Source organism: Anthonomus grandis, chromosome 13, assembly GCF_022605725.1.
Source record: "Anthonomus grandis grandis chromosome 13, icAntGran1.3, whole genome shotgun sequence".
Lineage (NCBI taxonomy): Eukaryota > Metazoa > Arthropoda > Insecta > Coleoptera > Curculionidae > Anthonomus > Anthonomus grandis.
The window spans coordinates 26,575,201-26,587,893 of record NC_065558.1 but is presented as its reverse complement, the minus strand read 5'-3'; the positions used below and the strand labels follow the sequence as shown (position 1 = coordinate 26,587,893).

General features: G+C 34.9%; 2 protein-coding genes across 2 annotated transcripts; both read left to right on the top strand.

The window, feature by feature from the left end:
* Nucleotides 1-2,055: 2,055 nt before the first annotated feature.
* LOC126744203 (uncharacterized) lies at nt 2,056-5,049 on the top strand. The gene is made up of 2 exons (XM_050451560.1): nt 2,056-2,271; nt 4,307-5,049. The coding sequence occupies exons 1-2, from the start codon at nt 2,142-2,144 to the stop codon at nt 5,047-5,049; spliced, it is 873 nt and encodes a 290-aa protein (XP_050307517.1). The 5' UTR covers nt 2,056-2,141.
* Nucleotides 5,050-8,466: 3,417 nt separating this feature from the next.
* LOC126744202 (uncharacterized) lies at nt 8,467-12,067 on the top strand. The gene is made up of 3 exons (XM_050451559.1): nt 8,467-8,569; nt 11,167-11,223; nt 11,397-12,067. Exons 1-3 carry the CDS (start codon nt 8,467-8,469, stop codon nt 12,065-12,067), a joined length of 831 nt encoding a protein of 276 aa, XP_050307516.1.
* Nucleotides 12,068-12,693: the final 626 nt, after the last annotated feature.

Here is a 12,693-nt window from a genome sequence, read left to right as displayed (position 1 = left end):
CGTCTATTTTTAAAAAAAATAGAGCATATTGGTCATAAAACTTCGATTTTCCTCATAATTATATTGTCTATTTTATAATAATTTGTATAAGTATAAAACTGATTTAATTTTAAATTTAAATGTTATTAAAAGTTTCATACCTTCTGGCTTCGTTAATAAATTCTTGATCAAAAAATCTTTTATTACCAAATCCTTCCATCTTCGCAACACACACACACACACAACAATAAGTTCTAGGTTGAACGGCCTTATTCGTTGTAGTTGTTGTATGGTTGGTATCACATTCAATTTCACACAATATCCCCCTCCCTGAACTGAATTTCGGTCACATTGCGGAGAATATTTTAGAATTCTGACAACACTGTTTTTAACCGTTCGGCCGGATTCGTAAACGTAGGACAAATTCCGAGTAGGACCAATTCCGATCCCCCCCCGGCAACCGCCGTTGCTGGTATTCCGTTGCTAACATTACTCCGGTATGATAAACCAGTTGCTTACGCGAGTCGTACTCTTAATAAAGCAGAGAAAAACTATTGCACTATAGAGAAGGAACTGTTAGCGGTAGTTTGGGCTGTAAAGCACTTTCGACCGTATTTGTTGGGACGAAAGTTCGTTCTCTATACAGACCGTAGGCCATTAATTTATTTGTTTGGCATGACTAATCCATCTAGTCGATTAACTAAATTTAAATAAATTTTAGAGTAATACGATTTCATTATTAAATATATAAAAGGCAAAGAAAATGTTACGGCAGATGCTTTATCCAGAATTGAACTGACTAAAGACGAGTTAAAGAGTTTAGCTAGTACAGTAGATGAAACCGTATATGCAATTACTACAGCTCAAATAAAAAATCAAAAAGTTTGTAATTCAAAAATTCAAGGATCAAAATCTAATTCATTTCCTAACGAAAGGCTTGATCACCCTGGAGTAGTGGAAATAATTAAATGTCCCAACCAATTTTGCGAATTACGACCAATTTCTCCATCTACTTTTAAAAACTGAAAAATACGATTACATAAAAAATAATATTATTTATGTAAATAAAGAAAATATTGTCTACATCTCAATCGTAGAGTAGTATCGTAGTAGTCGTGCTGAACGATTGTGCTTTCGTTCTACGCGTTTGCCGGTAATTGCTCAATTGTTTTGTTTTGATTTCTTTTGTTTTGTTCGGTCTGTTTGGTTTTCCGAGGTTCACCGCACTCGTGTGTTTGTTTTTTTGACGTGAGTTTGCCTCGTGTATTTCAAAACTGACCTGACATCCCTGAAACTTGGCCTTGTCCTGCCACTGAACTGAGTAGGTGGTTGCACTGGGTAAAGTTGCTGGGAATTTGTTTGGCATTTAAATAGTTTTAGTTTGGTCTGTTTGGTATTTCTGGATGCATCGCACTCGTGTGTTTGTTTTTTTGAAGTGCGTTGGGTTTCCTGTATTGATAGACTGACCTGACTTCCCTGAAACTTGACCTTTGTTCTGCCACTGAACTGAGTAGGTGGTAGCACTGGGCAAGGCTGCTGGGAATTTATTTGGCGTTTTAAATTAGATATTGAATTTAAATAAACTGTATTATAAAATGAATCGTAACTTCAAGTGTTGCAAGAGTAAGGACTTTTCAAATTACATTTGTGTCTAGCTGTTTAGATAGAATTTCAGATGTCATTAGAATACAAGGATATAAAATTTTGTGTTCTGAAGGATGTCAAGATAACTATAATGAAAGTGAAACTGAAAAAGGGATGTATGAAAAGAGAATCGAGGATTTATTAAAAGAATTAAAAGGAAAGGATATATTTATTGAAAGACTTAAGCCGGCTGCACACGGTGTGCGATAATATAAGATATATTATAGCTCATATATTACAAAAATATCGCGTATGATTAGTAAGCACACACCGCCGCTCATTGACGCTATAATAAATATCTATATCCAGGCGATATATTATATCTCTGTACGAATATGCTTGCCGAGCGATATTTTCATAATATATCTGGTCATATCTGACCATCCCCTTGCGTCCCGTCGCCTGCAGAGGCCGCAATTCGCTGCTGCCGAGTGCCGACTAGTCTACACTTGTTATCCAAAGTTTGTTTATTTGTTTGGAATGTGTTTGTTTTTTTGGTTTAGAAAACTGTGCTTATAATGGAACAATTAATTGAAAGTGTGAGAAAATACCCATGTTTATGGAAAGTGGATACAGAAGACTATAAAAACAATGAAATTAAAGAAGCTGCTTGGAGAAAAGTTGTTGCCGAATGCGGTATAACTGATGGTAGGTGCCTATTTATTTAATATTATTTTAATTTAGGTAGAGTGCGGTAATTATTCACTTACTTACCTCATATTTCGTTTTTTAAAATATAGACTTTTTTTAAATACATAGTTCATGTACAAGGTGGCCCGTTTATTAAGGGCCTATGTCTTTTCTCGGAATCTACAGGGTGTACAAAAAAAGTTTAAATACAAAAGTTTTATAGTTCCAAGTATATTTTTTAAATATTTGGGTTTTAATAATACAGGGTGTTCAAAAAATGCCGTACTGACTTTAACATAAAAATCTTAAATGGGACACCTTATATATTATTACATTTTTGGATTTTATGCAACTTTCTAAAAACTTTAATGTATCACATGTAATATTTTATTCAACAATTATGTCAAAACTTTTGACATAATTTTTTGACAGGTGTCATAAATGACATGTATCTCAAAAGATAGGTATTGAAAAGTTAAGATAGGGAAGTGAACTCAGATTTTCTCTATTTTTAATAGATTTGGGTTTAGAGCCTCTTAAATTGATAAAAAGTGCAAATTTTAGGACCCTGTATTTTAAAAACATTTGAAGAAAATATGACGTGTGATACATTAAAGTTTTTGAAATTTTGCATAGAATCCAAAAATGTAATAATATATAGGATTAACACACATTCACACATACACACATACACGGCAAGTTAAATAAAAGCTTGTAAAATATACTTGGTAATATAAAACTTTTGTATTAAAACTTTTTTGTACACCCTGTAGATTCCGAGAAAAGACATAGGCCCATAATAAACGGGCCACCTTGTACAATGCTTTACCTTACATTATCAGTGAATATAAAGTAAACAGAGCAAACCTTTATAACCAAAATGAAGTTTACAAAAGTTCTTTAGAATTTGCTCTACTTTGAATGCCACGGAATTTGAACAATTACCTTTGTTGTAGATACAAACCATAATTTGCTTTTATATGTATCTTGATTTCAGTGGTTAAACAAATACTTAAATTTACTTATTTTTTCTTTTTAATTATTATTCTATGGATATACATATTATGTATTAAGTAGGTATAACAAATTAAAAAAGGACATTATAAGGACATTTTAGATATTAATTAATATCTACAATAGTCTATTTGAAACCCGTGTACTTTGCCAAGGAACTGCTCCTATGCCATTAAAATATTGACAGAATTCTTACCTTACAAAAAAACTGTCATTGGAACACCGAAATCCACAATGGGCTAATGGCGTTAGTTGCCTATCATCGAGGGCTTCAATATCATCTCGCATGTCATAAAAATTATGTTTAATTAAATAATTGTGTAAAGCGCACGTCGCTTTAACAATTGTTTCAACGAGTTCAACACGACACTCAAATGATCTTCTAAATATCCTAAATCGAGCCGCTAAAATCCCAAAGGCATTTTCCACTACCCTGCGTGCTCTGCAGAGACGGTAGTTATATATTCTTTTAGAGTCCGATAAGTTCGATTGTGAATATGCACGCATTAAATTAGTCATCAGCGGAAACGCTTCATCGCCCACAAAAACATATGGTATTTCTACTCCCCCTGGATATAACGGCTCATCAGATGGTAAATTTAATCCCCCAGTTCTTAATTTTCTTCCAAAGGTACTATCGTTTAAGATTCCACTGTCGCTAAATCTCCCCATAGATCCTACGTCTATATAAATAAATTTTCTGTTGGAATCCACAACTGCTAACAAAACAATGGAAAATGTTTTTTTGTAATTAAAAAAACTTGAGCCCGAGTTAGGCGGCGCTTTTATGGTTACATGTTTGCCGTCAATTGCACCGACGCAATGATCAAACTGACAATTATCCTTAAAACCTTTTGCGATTTCTTTCCAGTCATTAGTGTTTGGCTCTTCGAGTACCTGGGATTGCAGGCGCTCCCACAATGCTTGACATACTTCTTCTACAATCTTCGACACCGTTCTTTCCCCCATCCTGTAACTATAAGCAATTGATCTAAACGTGTCTCCAGCAGCTAGAAATCTGAAAAAAAATTTGTTTCAGTGAAAGAAGCAAAGCTCATGTGGAAGAAACTGCGAGATGGCCATAGGCAAGCACTAAATAAACGAAAAACAACGACAGGGCAAGCTGCAAATAGTGACACCAGGCCCTGGAAATATGAAAATCAAATGTATTTTCTACTTCCGCATCTCACGAATCGTCAAAGAAGTACCAGCGCTGTTGTAACCAACGATGCGGTAACCAACGTCACTGAGACACAAGATGCCACTGAAACTGCTGAAAATATTGAAGGAAACTCTGAATTACAGGCATCACAACAGAATACAACAAATCAGCCATCACAGCAAACCCATAAGACACCGCGAGCTAACAGAAAAACCGACAAAATTACTGCCTATCTTGAGCAAGAGCAAAAACGACGGGAACTCAGATCCATTGACAGAGACTTGTTTAGAAGAAAATTACTTGAAAATAATTTAAAACCAAAGGAAGATACAGCCCTAAAAAAGTTTTTTGATAGCATGTATGACGAAACTAACAAGCTTTCCGACTATTTGCAAGTAAAGGTTCAGCGGCAGATATTTAATAGTGTTATGGAGGCCCGTAAAGAACAACTTCACAATAAACGTCCATGTCAAGATCAAGTCTTTTCAAATGAGCAACAATATACACGACATCTTGTGCCTCTTCCATGTTCTTCACTTACGACAGACTCTTCTGTTTCATATTCTGACGTGTACTCCCCAAATACTTTACCATCGACTCTATCGCGTCCTTCCTCATAAAACGCCCAATGGCCCCAAAACAACGTTACCTCTCCAGACCCACATGAACATGAAAATTACGACCTACGAAGTTACTTAAGTAATGATGCAACATATCGCGATATGTAGTTCTTATTTTTTGTTCTACTACTCGTATGTTATATGAATAAAGTAATTCCTTATAAAGTGTTTGTATTCATAATGTCAGTTCTATGACTTACCTTAAAGTAACTGCTAATCGCTCTAATGAACTAATACTTTCTCTAATATTTGTGTTTGTCTTCTTTATGTCATCTTTTATTAACTCATGAAGTTGGAAAAACTTATTTCTGTCCATTCGAAAATAATTTGTAAATTTTTCATCATCCAAATCATTAAATAGCGAAAATTCACCGCGTGATTTTCTAAATTTGATATGATTACTTATCCAGTATTTTCTTTTCTGTTTGGTGTTTGTTATTGCTACAATGTCGTCATAAATAGTATCACATTCTTCATCTGACGAACTATCTATTGTATCTAGCAATAATACGTCACTTAAACCGATCATTTTTTTAAACAACTGGCAAAATAATAAAAGTTAAGGTAAGTATATTATATTATCGTACCCCGTTTGCTGCCATCATAATATAATATATAGTATATTGGTTTGCAAACATTTAATATATATTATATTATCGCACACCGTGTGCAGCCGGCTTTAGGAGAAACAGTCAGGTTTTTGAAAGTGAGGTGACAGAGGCAGAACAAAAATTTTCTTCGCATCTTGAAAAATTACATAAAAGAAATGATTTACTTTGTGAGAAAATTCAAGAACTGCAAACAGGAAAAACAGAGTTATTATTAAAAGTAACCTCGCTTGAAACAAGCAAAAATGATTTTGAGAAAGGGGTAAATGACCTAAGTTTGTTGAATAGGAATTTAATACTTACAATTAGTAATCTGGAGAAGGAAAATGTGGGATACATTGAAGATCTAAAAAAGTTGCAGAAGGAGATTGAAGAGCTAAATATCCTCAAGAACCAAATGATCATATCAATTAAAGTATTAGAAGAAGAAAATAAGAACCATTCCATGAAAATTAGTGATATGAATAAAGTGATCAATATCACCAATTTTTGCCCACCACTCAACTCTATGTCCACCAAGGATTCTGTATTTTCAGGGAATTCTCCTCCTCAAAAAAACTGTTCATCTGAGAGTCCTTCCAAGCTTCGCAGAATTTTCATATTGGGGGATGAAACGGTTATGAGTTTAAACAGATCCTTGACAAAAACTGGTATTGGCAGGGTTTTTAACATACAAATACATCGTTTGTAAAACCTAATGCAACACAGTAGCAGGGACTAGAAAATCTTAGTGGCTTAACCAAGGACTTGTCAGCAACAGACTTTGTGATAGTGGGAAGCGGTACAAATGATTTGACTAACGGTAAATATCCCAAAATGGGACTTATTAATAAAAAAATAAAAGAATGTTCACAGACAAATATTATATTTTTATCGGCAACAGGAGGACATAACATTGATAAAATGAATATTAACCCTCTAGCCAGCAGACCCGCCTTAAGGCAGGCTTTATCAAAATCTCATTTAGAGATGCATTTTAAATTTTTTGGCCACATAGCGGCAATCCCGCCTTTGGGGTGGAATTTGTTTCGTGTCTGATTAATTGATGAATAATTATTTCACTATAAATGATATTTTCTGTGCTATAAAATAAATACATGTAGCGATCTGTTCAAGCCAAAAAATTTACAGGTGAGTTTATGTATGTTATATTTCTTAGTTATGCGTTGAAAAAAAAAGTAGTTCATGTGTTTTTGCTATAAATCACTCATAACCTCAACCTGCCTAAAGGCGGATCGACCGGTTTGTGTGAAAATTATCTCATTCATACGAAATATTTATTTTCTTACTATTTTTGTTTTTTGTGGTTAGATATGACATCAAACAAGAAAGGACAGCCCGGGAAGGATCCCCGAGAGCCTGAATTATACGACTTATCTCAAGTAACTTCGGACGAAATGTTTGAACTTTTGGACCATCTAGATATAGGACCTGACACCGATATTGAAGATGGGCTGGAATGATGATAGTCTTGCTGACCCAGATTTTTGTCTTGAAGATGAAATAAATCAATGCAACGATTTAACTTCTGAATCTTCTACGCCTGACGACCAATTGTTGACATTAGATATTGAAACACCTAATACCTCACAGCCATCGACATCAGGGAATTATTCAACTGAATCACAAAAAATTTCTGTTGTTGCAAGAGTTTTATCCCCGTTGACTTTAGGTGAACCATCTACTTCATTTCAACGACAGCAAAAACGACCACGTTCTCCTCTGCCAGAATTTGAAGATGGGGCTGATGTTTCCGAGCCTAACACAGGTGGGTTTACGGGAAACCCAAGTGCACTTTTAGCACAGTCAAAAGAATGCAAAGAAATAATTTGGCGTAAACAGCATTTGCAGCTGCATAAAAATGAAGTGGTATTCCGTAGAAGCACAGAGCTTCCACTACACTTTCAGGATTTAAAAACTCCATATCAATGCTTCGCCTATTTTTTTACACAAGAGTTTCTTGAAAATATTGCAGAACAAACAAATTTATATGCTCGACAGTACGACATCAAGACAACATTTGTTACCAATGCTGCTGAGATCCGGAAGTACATTGGCATCTTGATATTTATGTCGATATATCGTTATCCAAATGCGACAGAATACTGGGGTCGTTATTTATTTGAACCAGTTCGTACGGCAATGACATCCAAACGATTCTTTATGATTCGTAAGTATCTTCACTTCAACGATAAATCAAAAGAAAAAACGGGACTATGACTAAACTGGACCGAAGAAACGGGATCAACCTGGATTTGATCCATTATATAAAGTCCAACCGATAGTGAAACATTTAAAAATAAACGATTTTAAGCAGTTTCAAAATTACCTCATTTATACGTAGATGAGCAAATGTGCGCGACTAAAATGAAACGCAGTTCATTGGGACAATACATGCCGGCGAAGCCCCATAAATGGGGGTTCAAACTATTTGTTCTATGTGACAGCAATGGTTATTCTTACGCCTTCGAAATCTTTACTGGCGCAGGGAGCAATGTTATTTTGCCCAATACGCCTAATCTGGGGGCAGCAGCAAATATTGTCGTCCGGCTATCTCAAACAATACCTGACTTTGTCAATCATATTTTATATTTTGACAATTTTTATACGACACTGCCACTACTTATTTATCTTAGAAACCGAGGCATTTATTCATTGGGGACAATTCGTTCTGGTCGTATTCCTAATTGTAAAGTGCCTAGTGAAAAAGATAAACAGCTTGCTACAGCAGATAAGGGATTTTCTGTTGAGTATGTGGGAAATGCGCATGGTGTAGATTTGACAACTGTATTGTGGAAGGACAACAAAAATGTGCGTTTGGCTTCTACATACGTCGGGGTACTACCCTTTAAAAGTGCTCTCCAAGATAAACAACCATCAAAGGCAACAAGATATGATCGGTCTGCAAAAAAGTACGTGCAAATTGAATGCCCCGCCATCATACGTGAATATAATTATCACATGGGCGGAGTTGATCTAATGGATGGATTACTTGGAAGGTACCATATTCGCCTAAAGACTAGCAAGTGGACATTGCGTCTATTTTATCATTTTATTGACATGGCTATGGTCAACGCATATCTGCTACATGCACAAACGGATTCATAAAGAATCGCCGCCTTTACCAGTGTTTCGAGCACAAGTAGCTGCCGTACTATGCGTTAACGAAGCTGTCAGAAAACGTCCTGGCAGGCCTTCATCTGCTTCGAAGCAGGAAGAAATGCAACCTGCAAAAAAATCTAAGACATATATCCCCGAGCCAGATATCCGATTTGATGGTTTGAACCACATGCCCGACCTTTTGGATAGATCCGATAAAAGGATGTGTAAAAACAAAGGATGTAGAGCTGAAACTCAGTTCTTTTGCATTAAATGCAATTTAAATTTGTGCCTTTCCTCAACTAAAAAGTGTTTTCAAGAGTTTCATACATAATAAAGCATTACACTAATCTTATTTTTTTGTATTGAGGCACAAAATACATGTATATATTTCAAGTTTAATTAAAAGCCTACGTACAAGGACGAAAATATTCCTTGCTAGTAAAGCGTACTATAGTTTAAGTGAATTTTTTAATGATTAGCATTTAAGTATTTTTCAAAGTTTTATATAATTTTATTTTATTTTAAATTATGTTCTTGTTTTTATTCCTTTAATGTACAGTCTATTGGCTTTGTCTACAACTTCTATGTTTATATTGACAATAAAGCATTTTTGAGTTTGAGTTTGAGAATTTCGCTTTTTTTACCCTGACTATTTTTGTCCCTTTAGTCGGCAGGTCTGCCTTAAGATTGGGGGAGGTTTTTTCATCCCTAAAGCTTTAAAGGTTTATGATAAACTTTTTTTAAGCCTCGAATTCATTTATATGTTATGAATTTACCCGCCTATGATTTTTTTCCATAAAATAAAAATTGGCCCTTTAGAGGGTTAAAAGAGCTAATTAAAATCAAAGACTTTGTGACTTTTTAAATACTCTAAATAGATATACAGAAAATTGTGTACTGTTTGCTAACATTTGCGATAGTTTAGGTAAAAAGTTAAAAAATTATCTAGCTCCGCCTCTAAAAAAACATCCTTTACACATATGAAATTTATCCATTTTATTTTTTAGATCTGAATTTAAGTTTATTATATTTTTAAGTAATATTGAATTACCAAATTTAACAATCATATCCTGTTTGAGTTATATAACAAAAGCAGGATCTGATTGGTAAATTATGTAACTCTATATTACTTAAAAGTATAATAATTACTACCTAAACTAAATACTGAATTTTACGAATCCTTTTTATTAGTGTACGCCTAGTTCATCCAATTGCAGCAATTCATACAATTTGCAATATATAGGGTGTTTGGTGCATCGTGTGTCAAACTGAATTCAGTGATTGGGGAGGTCTTTGGCTACCTCTTCAGTTCTCATAAAAAAATCTTGCTCAAACAGATTTTTTTATACTGGGTTTTAATGGTATTGAGTGAACATTTATTTAAAAAACATTCAAAATTTAAAAGTTGTTAACTTTTACTAAATTTTATTTTCGACCTTTTATTTGCAATGTTTGACGCTTCTTTTGAAACTAAAATTACCCGCCAGCGACATCTAGTTTTTTTTTTACAGCGCTGCAAACATTTTTTTTCAGTAAAAAATAAGCTTAAACGTCAACTTTCGGTTTAAATTAAAAAAAACTAAAAGTGATCATGATCTCCCAATTTTTTTAAAAACATCTCTAGTCTGTTTCCATTCTAATGATGTGCAATATGTCATAAAAAGTAATTGGTAACATGACTAATTTTCAAGCATAGTCGCAATTTTCTAATATACAACAGGTGAATAAAAACAAGTTTTTGTCTTAATCAGCGATTCGAAGCAGGGAAAATAACATTAAAAAACAAAAATAGCCTTTTAAACATTTATTTCATCATTCACAAATCCTGCTCAAATTGTTCACCTCTGTTTCGAATGCAGGCCCGACATCTTTGTCGTATTTCTACAGTTGTAGTCCGAAGTCCATTACATGGCGCAGTAGCCATGTAATCTTATTTTTTAGTTGAGACATCATTGCCTCTGCTGTCTAACGTGTGTGCTAGATTTCTGTACTCCACGATTCTTTCATTCGGTTGTATTTTCTCGTTAAGTTTTGTTGTTTTTTGTTACGTTTTATTAAGTTTCTGTTATTTTTAAACTTTGTTGACTATTTTGTTGTTGCAATGGCGACAGACTCTAATGAAGAATATGCGGATATCAGAATGATTTATGGTGAGGCCCGTGGTGTCGCTCGTGCAGCGCAACGGCTTTACCACGAACGCTTTCCTGGTCGACGATTGCCTGGCCGCAGAGTTTTCCCAGACACATACCGGCGATTACGCGAGACTGGGAGTGTCACTCTCCGTGAACCAAGGGGACATGTTGTGCGACATAATGTTGACGTGGACGAAATAATACTGGCATTATTTGAAGAAGAGGACACAAGAAGCATTAGAGATGTGGCGGCACAACTTAATATTTCAATAAAGTGTGGAAGGTCCTTCGACAAAACGAAAAATATCCATTCCACGTGACTCCTGTTCAAGGTACGTAGTTTACATAGTTATTTGACGTTACCTTTGTTTAGCAGGTAATGAAAATTATGACGTCACTTTTAGCAATTTAATGGATATTATGTTATGACATGACACACTTGAAAATCTTTTAGTGCAATGATTTACTGCTCCAGAGGAATTAAAATGATTTTTGTTTGTTGCAGGTCTTGAGGGTGGTGACTTTGACAGACGAGTTCACTTTTGTCGGTTTTTGTTACACACAGATGTGGAAAATCCTGATTTTTTAAAAAGAATACTGTGGACGGACGAATCTAAATTTACCAGAGAAGGGATTCTTAACTTACACAACTTGCACCACTGGGCACCGAAACAGGAAAACCCATATGCCAAAAGACAAAACTCTTTTCAATATCGATTCAGTGTGAACGTTTGGGCAGGAGTGATTGGGAATCAGGTAATTGGACCACATTACCTACCCGATAACCTCAATGGCGATAATTATTTAGAGTTCCTGCAAAATGATCTGCCGGAATTATTGGCCGAGGTGCCCGTGTTTAATGAAGATGTGCCCATAGTATTTCAAAACGATGGCTGTCCCGCGCATTGGCGTTTAACTGTGAGGGAATACCTTGACAATGTGTTCCCCAATTCGTGGATTGGGCGCGATGGGCCTATTGCATGGCCGCCACGTTCCCCAGACTTAACTACATTAGATTTTTATGTCTGGGAACGTGCCAAAGAGCTGGTATACGCCACAGAAGTTCCAACGAGGGAGGTACTGATACAACGCATAGAAGCAGCCTTTAATACAATCAAAAACGAAATACGACTTCGAACTACAACTGTAGAAATACGACAAAGATGTCGGGCCTGAATTCGAAACAGAGGTGAACAATTTGAGCAGGATTTGTAAATGATAAAATAAATGTTTAAAAGGCTATTTTTGTTTTTTAATGTTATTTTCCCTGCTTTGAATCGCTGATTAAGACAAAAACTTGTTTTTATTTACCTGTTGAATATTAGAAAATTGCGACTATGTTTAGTAAATTTGAAAATTAGTCATGTTACCAATTACTTTTTATGACATATTGCACATCATTAGAATGGAAACAGGCTAGAGATGTTTTTAAAAAAATTGGGAGATCATGATCACTTTTAGTTTTTTTTAAATTTAAACCGAAAGTTGACGTTTAAGCTTATTTTTTACTGAAAAAAAATGTTTGCAGCGCTGTAAAAAAAAAACTAGATGTCGCTGGCGGGTAATTTTAGTTTCAAAAGAAGCGTCAAACATTGCAAATTTTAGGTCGAAAATAAAATTTAGTAAAAGTTAACAACTTTTAAATTTTGAATGTTTTTTAAATAAATGTTCACTCAAAACCATTAAAACCCAGTATAAAAAAATCTGTTTGAGCAAGATTTTTTTATGAGGGCTGAAGAGGTAGCCAAAGACCTCCCCAATCACTGAATTCAGTTTGGCACACGATGCACCAAACACCCTGT

Bases quoted from the DNA above. Each gene is read 5' to 3' on its own strand.
- LOC126744203 (XM_050451560.1), top strand. From the start codon at position 2,142: ATGGAACAATTAATTGAAAGTGTGAGAAAATACCCATGTTTATGGAAA. The intron at 2,272-4,306 runs GTAGGTGCCTAT...AATTTGTTTCAG, and splicing joins CGAATGCGGTATAACTGATG to TGAAAGAAGCAAAGCTCATG.
- LOC126744202 (XM_050451559.1), top strand. From the start codon at position 8,467: ATGTGCGTTTGGCTTCTACATACGTCGGGGTACTACCCTTTAAAAGTG. The intron at 8,570-11,166 runs GTACGTGCAAAT...ATTTCAATAAAG, and splicing joins TATGATCGGTCTGCAAAAAA to TGTGGAAGGTCCTTCGACAA. The intron at 11,224-11,396 runs GTACGTAGTTTA...TGTTTGTTGCAG, and splicing joins CCACGTGACTCCTGTTCAAG to GTCTTGAGGGTGGTGACTTT.